Here is a 9,934-nt window from a genome sequence, read left to right as displayed (position 1 = left end):
ATTGGGTACATAACTTTGGCCAGGATTTCACATGCTGCAGTGGTTAAAGGCATGTTTCTACTTCATGTACTAGAAATGGATTTATTGAATAAATATAAATGCTAGATTGGGTTTTTAAATAAGTGGCCTCAGTGCCTGCTTGAGTGTCCAACAAAGAGAGAGACTCTATAAACTTCATGAAAGGAATTTCAGATTGAGAGAGATTAGAAGATCCCCTTTGCAAAAATTTTTTGGAAGCTGTGATAGTTAATTTTATGTGTCAGTTTGACTGTGCCACAAAGCACCCAGATATTTGGTCAAATGTTATTCTGGGTGTTTTTTGTGAGGGTGTTTTTGATGAATAGTACTTAAATTGGCAGAACCAAGTAAAACAGACTGCACTCCCCAATGTAGGTGGGCCTTATCCAGTCAGTTGAAGGGACTGAATAAAATAAAAGGCTGATGCTTCTCTGCATAAGAGAATTCCTCCTGTATGACTGCCTTCAAACTGACATTGGTTTTTTTACTGCCTTTGGACTTTAACTAAAATATAAGCTTTTCCTGGGTCTTGAACTTTCCAGCTTTCAGACAGAAATTATACCATTGGTTCTCTTAGGTCACCAGCTTGTTAAGTCACCCTGCATTATATTGAGACTTTTTAGACTCCATAAATCATGTAAACCCACTCCTTAAAATAAATCTCTTTATCTATCTCTATATCTTTATGTATCTATTTATATTATTCTGTATATATACCAATATATTTGTGAATATAAACAACCACTGTATTTCTTATTGGTTCTGCTTCTCTGGAGAATCCTAATACAGCAGCTCTGAAAGTAAACTTAACCAAGGCCAAAAACAAACTGTGACTGAAATAGCCCTTTTAACAAAATCCCAGTTAAGACACAGCAAATTTCAAACCATTAGCCCCTGGATGTGTCATTTACCAAATGAGAATATTAATATTCATCACAAAGTTGTTGGGGTCTCAAATTAATTGGCATATAAGGTGGGTGGGGAGATGGGTTAAACAGATGATGGAGATCAAGGAGTGTACTTGTTGAGATGAGCACTGGGTATTATGTGAAAATGTTGAATCACTGTATCATACACCTGAAACTAATATTACATTGAGTATTAACTAACTGGAATTTAAATAAAAACTTTAAAAAAATAAAGCATTGGGTAAACTGCTAAGTAAATAATTCTTATTAATTATAACTTTTATCTGAAGTAACTCATGCGTGGTGATGGCCTTAGAACAAATATTCCGCCTAAATTACTTTGCAATAATTGATAAGCAGAAGCCCATTACCTCCCACAAACATACTATAAATATATACACACAATATGTACATGATCACCACACACAGACACAGACATAGACACTGACACATACATGCCTGTTTTGGGGAAAAATAATAATGCTGACCGTCCAACTGTTAAACATTTTTATTGTGGAGGCTTGTAACCTTTATAGGACATGCAAGATAAAAAAGTGTAAAATATATCAGTAAGCATATAAAATTTCAGCAATCTTTTGGACCAGCAATTGATTTGCAAAAGGGACTAGAACAGACATGTCTTGGGATACACAGTTTACAGATTGAATCACAAAGCAATTCCCCAAGTGATTTTCCTCATATAAAGATAAAAATATCTTTACACTTAAAAAGTATGCAGTATACTACATTTTCAGTTATGTACACAGTTTAAAAGTAAAACTATGTCCATGCCAGTGTCTGTTTTAAATGCAAAACTTAAACATAGGTAACAGGTTGATAATTAAAGTGTCAGGAAAACAGAAAAGATGAAAAATAAAATCAAGCAGAGTTCCAATGGGTGCATGAGAATAAAAATATAAGCATATAACTGAAGGTTGAAAATAATGTCCCCAAGAACAGAATCTTAATATGAGCAGGAGGAATAAAAAGCTTTTAGATGTACCAGGAAGCTTTCTTTATGACTCAGGTTTACAGGTGAAATTCCTCAGTTTGAGTTCAGAAGAATTTGAATTTATTCCAGCAAAATTACTTCAATCGTTTATTACTGCCTCCTCCCCATCTTCTTTCTGAGCAAAGTGATGCTTGGATTAGGTCCAAAGCTCCTGGCAGGGGGAGGGGCTGTGTGTCACAGCATAACAGACGGTTACAAGTGCTTTACTTTGAAGGGGTCACATTTGCAACAAGTCTGACAGTCTCACACAATGGCCTCCATTTTATGAGCCCTTCCCTGGAGGCCCGCTGATCAGCTGAAAAGGGAACACAATGTTCAGCCACTAAACCACCCCAGTGATGGATTAGTTTGGAGTCAGGAAAGCGTGATTATTCTTGAAAATAAACGAAGCTGAATAGACATGCTGACCTCATTCAGCTGATGAGAGGCAGGGAAAGTTGGCTTCCACTCCTGCCAGCCCAGAGAGGGCTCAGTCCCACTTGTCCACCTTAATTCGTTTCATGGGGTTGATATGGACCATACTCGATATGGATAAAGATGCTGCGTAATCAGATGCAGACATGAACTTCATCCAACTCTGTTTCTGAAAGTCAGAAACAAGCATGGAGAACTAGGCAATGGATTTTCTAATTTTGGTCTTCAGGGAGGCTGCTGACCTAATGAAAGTTGATTAGTTGGACCCTATTTGAAAAGGAAAATGTGAAGAACAGGAAGGCACTTAGGTCTCATTATCTATATGACAAATATTCAGGCACAGAAAGTATCACAGGTTAAAATTTCAAGAAGTGTAAGGCATTAGTCGCAACATGTGAATGTAGATTATGTTTTCTAACTTGATAAAGATCACTTGATCCGATTGGATCCTTAAAGTGAATGGCAGCAATCTACTAACACTTCAGATTGTGGGGGAAGAGTTTGCTTAAAACCTGCCCACATACCTGTACACTCAATGGCTATAGCCTGTAAATCTTCCCTTACCATAAAATGATCAACATTTTAGAATAGGCACTTGAGGTTGTTCTTTTTTTTTTCTCCTCAGTTCTTCATATTTCTCTCAAATTACCTTTCAACAATAGGTCCATGTCTCAGCCAATAAAACAATGATCCGCAAGCAAATAAGAATATAAGGCAAAAACTTTAAATGGGTTTAAAAAATTGAGACCACCAAAAAAATAGATGAAATAGCTCAGAAGAGACAAATAATAGTTACAAAAACTGAGTGATTTCTTTGTTCTGAACCGAGAAAACTCATTCATATACTGTTGCTATACTAGCAACTTGAAACTTGAAATTGGCACCAAGAAAATTAAAAGGAAAAAAAAAAGAATCAGGTATACTTTTATCCCTGAAGTGTCATTTATATTTCTTTCTGCATATTGATGCGAATATTGCTGAATATTTTGCCAACAGCCTCAAAGAACGGGTCACAGAAGGTGTGGACGTAGATGGAATAGACACGGCTGATGCACTGAATCTCAATCAGGAAACTCTTAATGCACGGTACAACTGCCCAGATGTGCAGGAAAGAAAGAATGGCAAAGTAAATGCCCCAGATAAGCGCCATTGGGATGCCAAAGAGGGCAGACAGCAAGCGGTAAAACCAGTATTTTGTCACAGTGAAGGTGGTGAAGCTGGCCTTCCAGATGCCATCAAAACTGTGTGTTCCTTCTGGTTCTGCAATCACGTCTTCAAAATCAATCTAAAAGGAAGAAGTGACAGAATGTGAGCTATAATACAGGAAAAGAAAAGCAACCACTATTGAGTATCCTAAATAGATATTAGTTTTTATTAACAGGTTCTGTATGAGATGCTCAAAGGCACCCAGAAGCATTAGCATCACTTGGAACCTGTTGGAGAAAACACAGATATTTGGGCCCCACCTAGACCTTATTGCATCTCTGGGGGTGGAATCCAGGAGAACTTTTAACATGTTCTGTAGATATTTCTTTAAAATCCCTGCCTTCAAGTAAAACCTGACAACATGGATAAGTATACAAGGTACACAATAAACTGTAAATGACATGACCAACACAACCACACACACAGTGTTAAGGAGCTATTGTATAGTCAAATACTGGCTCTTTGAAAACTCAGTTGATAGAATTTCTTCAAATTAGTTCACTATGAGCTATGAGTACTCAAGGGATGGTGGGGCTTGGGCAGGGCTTGGAGAATAGGGTATGATTTGCGGGGCGCCTGGATGGCGCAGTCGGTTGAGCGTCCGACTTCAGCCAGGTCACGATCTTGCGGTCCGTGAGTTCGAGCCCCGCATCGGGCTCTGGGCTGATGGCTCAGAGCCTGGAGCCTGTTTCCGATTCTGTGTCTCCCTCTCTCTCTGCCCCTCCCCCGTTCATGCTCTGTCTCTCTCTGTCCCAAAAATAAATAAACGTTGAAAAAAAAAATTTAAAAAAAAAAAAAAAGAAAAAAAGAAAAAAAAAAAAAAGAATAGGGTATGATTTGGAGAGGAAGAAGGGACCTTGGAATTGGTGTGAGCAAGACCCCAGGAATAAGGAAGGGTGATACAGTGAGTATATAGGCAGACAGACCTGTACACACAGCTAGAAAGACAGGTCGAGGCCAATCTTGATTTTTATTTTACCTATAGTGGAGGGTCCATTGAAGATACTGGAGCAGGGAAAGCAGCCATTTATCAAGATGAATTTAACAGCAGTGTGCAGGCTGGAGAAAAGGGACTCAAGGCAGAGAGACTGCTATATCCCAAGTTTGAGATGGTAGGGCCCAAAATGAATAGCAAGGAAAAAGAAGAAAGAAAAGAATGACTTTCAAGGATGTTAAAGGAAGACCCCACAAGATTTGGTTACTTCAAGGTTAGGGAGAGAGAAAAGCCTAAAATGAGCCCTGAGCTTTGAGATTCTGATTTACCTGCTAGGGGAAACCAACGTGAGATTAACAGCAAGAAGAAAGTTAGAAAGGAAGACAGTTAAAAACATGGTAAGGGAAATACATATTTATTCAAAAATATGTAAAGTTTTGAGTAAAGACAGATGCAAATATCAGTGGTCCACAGCAGTGAATGCTGTGGTAGTCCCTGTTGGTGGCCACTAGGAAGTAATCAAATGAGTTTGCAGTCATATAGCACTTAATAGTAACCAAGTGCTTCTACATGCATCGTCTCCATATGACCTGGGGTTTCAAACCAATCTGAGAAGGTAGGTTGGTATCGCTTTACAAAAGAAGATCCGGAAGTTCAGAGACACGGAGGGGCGCCTGGGTGGCTCAGTTGGTTAAGCATCTGACTTCGGCTCAGGTCATGATCTCACGGCTCCTGAGTTTGAGCCCCACGTTGGTCTCTGTGCTGACAGCTCAGAGCCGCATCAGATTCTGTCTTTGCCTCTCTCTGCCTCTCCCCTGCTTGTGCTCTCTCTCTCTCTCTTTCTCTCTCACTCTTTCTCAAATATAAATAAACATAAAAAAGAAAAAAAAAAAAGAAGTTCAGAGACATGGAGGGGGACTTGCTAATGTGATGCACACAGCAATGGTGGGACCAGAATGCAAACTCAACACCTTTCCTAACAGCATTCTCTCCTACAGTACATGTTACCAATGAATTCCCAGGAGCTTTTCTCTTTCTGCAAGGATTTATATAAACTTAACTGAAGTATAGGATTAAAAAAAATTAACAATAGAACAGTAGGACAGAGCCAACTAAACTTCTTGGCAAAGGCAGGTATATGAAGGGATCTAATGTAGTTTGAAATCCAGACAAGTTGATGATTGCCAGCAACAACCCAGGCAAGCTCAGGATTAGGGAATGAGGACTTGGTGACTCTCTGGAGCTTCTCAGTGCCAAGAAGCCACAATTGATTCAACACAATAAAACTTGTTTTGGAAAAAGTACATGATGCTTACCAATAAAGTTTATTTTCTAGAACATTCTGTTTCTTGATCTATTGTCCAATGTCCTAATAATGTAATATGTAAAAATGGTATGTCCACAATTATGTAAATGAAGTTAAACAGATTTATTCTAATTTTTTCTTTGATTTAGATCTAGACTCAGTAGTAAACATTTACTTGTGTTAAAATTTTAAAAGGTCGTATGAAATAGGTAGCAAGTCAGATCAATCTGTGCAATTTACTTAATTGTCTACTGTCAAGTTTTGTTTTGACACTGTATTTTCTAAAGCTGTTAAGAATAAAAGCCTGTGGGGGCTCCTGGGTGGCTCAATTGGTTAAGCGTCTGACTTCGGCTCAGGTCATGATCTCATGATCTCATGGTTCATGGGTTCAAGCCCTGCGTCGGGCTTTGTATTGACAGCTCAGAGCCTGGAGCCTGCTTTGGAATCTGTATCTTCCTCTCTCTCTGCCCCTCCCTCACTCGCACTCTGTCTCTCTCTCAAAAATAAATAAACATTAAAAAATTAAAAAGAAATAAAAGTCTGTGGTTTTTCTTCATCTAACTGCAAGATACCCAATAGTTTTGTTTTTAGAAGGTGACTTTCTTTGTAAAAGGATTTTGTGAAGTCAAAATTAATACACAAGAGCAGACATTCTTAATATGGGGTTAAAAGATGGGCAGTGGTGGTCCATGAGTGCCCAGAAATGGGAACATACATTTTGAGTGTACAACGGGAGAGGGTACCTCACTTTTATTAAAAAATAAAAACAGTTTACTATCAAAGGAGGGCAGGAAGCACTTTACTAGAGTAGGGTATTCCTACCTCTTTACAGAGCAGACTTGAAGCATGGCTGCCTTGAGATTCTTTTCCTAGGGAAGGGAGAGTTACTAACATTTGTTGACTGGCTATTATGTCAGACACTGTTCTCAATTTAACTCACATCAACTCCTAATGTATTATTCCCATTTTACAGGAAAAATGCAAGCTTCAGAAATGTTAATAATTTGTCCAGATAGATAAGAGGTAAATTTGAGGTTTGAATCTGGTCTGAAAGATACACTTTCTTCAACATATCACTTTAGAAAAAATATTTTTTGAATCTTCTCCAAGGCAATTGTAGTATTTCATAATTAAAAAGCACATTAACAAAAAATATAAAATTGCTGAATTTTACAGTTCTGGTAACTGTAAGAATTCCCACAGTATGGTCTCTGAGGATGATATTAACAATGATGTTATATACATCATATATACAGTTGGTCCTTAGTGAAGATCTATGGACATATGAATGTGGATAAGATTTCTTGATAATAAATTTATTTTCTAAACCTAACTATAAATTCATTTTTTTCAACAAACATATTGGAAATTCTTAACTGCCAGTGAGCATGATTTATCTGCATGTGAATTTAGAGCTGGTCTCCAGGGGTAGACAGCAACATGACAAAAATAACATGTTATATAAGTATATTCAATTAGTTGCTGCTTTAGTCCTGAAATTTTTAATGGCTAAAGATTACTAAAAGTATAGCCATTTAGATTCAGCTGAGAAAAAGAAAGCAAGGCAGGTAAAGGAAACACACGGGAGCCAGAAATAAAGCTTAGTTTCTCTCTACTTCCATTTCTACAACAGTAATAATAATAGGTTTTTGTGAGGAGTACATGAGATAATGTACATAAAGTCTTAGTACAGGGATAGAGCATTATAATATAGCAAATGCCCAATAAATAGTAGCATTAAAAAAATTCCTTGCTGTGGTTGGCTAAGCTTTTTAATTGACAGTTATTATTATTATTGAAGCTATCAACCACAAAGCACAAGTGATTCAAAAGAAGTAATTTCCATTTATAATGATCTTCACCACAACCCTCTGAGATGCATGCCATTTTTCCCATTTTACAGATGAGGGTAGTGTGGGAGGTTAAGAAATTACTCAAGGTCACACAAATGTTAAGTGGCAAAGCTGGAACTTGTTCAACTTCCAGTGTAAGCTCTTTCTGCTTATGTGTACCTGGGATTGCAAGTCCCTATACTAGTCTTATTTGCTTAATTTTGACCCAGATAGATATGCTTCTCAAAATATTCACATTTTGATTATTAAAGGAATTATTGTTGATAGTGTTTCCATTTTAAGTTAGGACATCTAGTAACTAGGATGTTTTGCATTTTTGGTACCGATTGCATTTTCTTGGCCTCGCACAGTATGTTCTCACAATCCTGGGCATCCAGCCAAGAACTCTCACTCTAATTGGCAGATAAGGAAACTGAGGCACAGAATTATTAAAATGGGACAGACATTCTTAAGGTCCCAAGTGAATTAGTGGAAAAGCTGCAATTAGAACTTTAACTTCCCGATTCCCAGGCCTGCGTCTAGTCCTGTGCTCCACACTATATCCCTAGGAATTACATCTGTCTCACCATATCCCTTCTGCATCTACCCCGTCCATATCTCTAGGTCTCCTGTAAGTCTCTCATTACATTCCAAGGCATTGACTTGAAAGCTATCTCCATGTAAGGTTACGAGAAATGTCCTTTAGCTACGTGAAGATGAATGCTTTTGTACATTTATCTAGGGTGACATAAGCAGGAGGGAGTATTTTTTAAAATATCTTCATTTTGACATGTATTCACAATGCATTGAGCCCCAATAAAGTTCTGCTAGATAATCAGTAATTCCATATAAAGTCCGTTCACAATCCCCATCACTCAAAGCATAATTGCTTCAGCATTTTCATAGATGTTTAGAGCTGAAGGAATCCTAAAAGAAATGGAGTCCCACTTGAGAAATTGACAGCCAAAACTGTCAGATGACTGGATCAAGGATACCTTCCCACTTAATGGCAGACACAGGATTAGAATTCAGGCTTAGGAATTCTCCAGGCTCCTCTGCTACTGTCTGCTATCACTACACATCACTAGTCAATCTAGCTGCTACATTCTGTAGCCAGCAAGACAGCAAGACAGCTAGACTTGCATCTAAACTTAAACATCATCTTGCTTTCAATAGGTCCCGCAGATCTATTGTTGAATGAATGATAGCACCTCTCTCTGACAATCTCCAATGTGTTCACTGTTTACATCCATCATTGGTTAATTTATCCCTCATTAAAACTATCACTCTGAAGTCTCATTTCCTCAGGGACTTACTCCTCTTACATGAGAGTAGGGCTTGCCTAGAGTGGGACTTTATTTGCTCACTTAGGTTTGGAGCAGAAGAGGAATTAGAGATTTGCTTTAAAACAAAAACCAAGAGGTGCAGGTGGCATTTATTTTCTTAAAATGAGATGCCTCAGATGAGCTTGACCTGCACCTCCAAGAACTGATTTTCTGTTATATAATCTATGGAACAAGTTGTCCTTCTGGAAAGAATCATTATGCAGACTTCAGGATCAAAGGCATAAATGTGTTTCAGTGATATTTCTGTGTCTTAATAGATGTTTTATAAGGAATCAACAGTTTATACTACTAGATTTTTATAAATGACATTAAATTCCTTTGTGCAACATTGACTTATGATGCTATAATTTCAGAAACATAAGTCAACAAAAATCTAGCAGCAGGTGTTAAGGAAAACAATCTGTCTTGTGTTTTGATCATACTTGACTAATATAATAAATCTAAAAAGATTTCATCTTGTTAAAAGTATGTCATGGCAATATTTTTTTAAAAAAATTTATATGTACACAGTATTAATAAAATACAGAGTATTTTTTTGTCTCAAAAATCTGACATTTTATTTCTGAATAAGGATTTTTTTAAGAAAGAAACTTTAAGTACATTTAAGATTTCATAAGCAATGAAGCTTACATATTGTTTCTATGGGAAAATATCTTTTTAGACTATTAGTGGAAATTATGATTATAAAGAACACATAAATAACAATATACAAGATGTTTACAAAAGACTTGTGTGTTGTCTGCCCAACATCCACAGAATCCTGATTTATTCAGGTACTAGCAATAATTCTTTGATCTCAGAGATAAGACATGGTTGGTTTAGACTTGCCATGGTAGTGTTAGTCTCCTTGCTGAGAGATTGGTTTAAGGAAAACATGTGGCCCAGTTCTGGATAAGTGGAAGTCTGCTGTGTGGGACTTCCAGGAAAGCTTTATCTTCTTTTTGAAATGAGAGAGGTG

The 9,934-nt window shown here is 37.4% G+C and overlaps 1 protein-coding gene across 1 annotated transcript in view; it reads right to left on the bottom strand.

Annotated features, from left to right (window-relative positions):
- Positions 1 to 1,423: 1,423 nt before the first annotated feature.
- CAV1 (caveolin 1) overlaps positions 1,424 to 9,934 on the bottom strand; it is a 34,998-nt gene continuing 26,487 nt past the window's right edge. The window contains exon 3 of the mRNA XM_047097116.1: positions 1,424 to 3,637. Coding sequence (XP_046953072.1) covers positions 3,296 to 3,637 — 342 coding nt within the window. The 3' untranslated portion in view covers positions 1,424 to 3,295. The remainder of the gene's footprint in view (positions 3,638 to 9,934) is intronic.

The sequence above is a fragment of the Lynx rufus genome, unplaced genomic scaffold, assembly GCF_022079265.1.
Source record: "Lynx rufus isolate CCGP_SWC_20201006 ecotype Redwood Valley unplaced genomic scaffold, mLynRuf1.p SCAF_4, whole genome shotgun sequence".
Lineage (NCBI taxonomy): Eukaryota > Metazoa > Chordata > Mammalia > Carnivora > Felidae > Lynx > Lynx rufus.
This window is presented reverse-complemented; position numbering and strand designations above follow the sequence as displayed.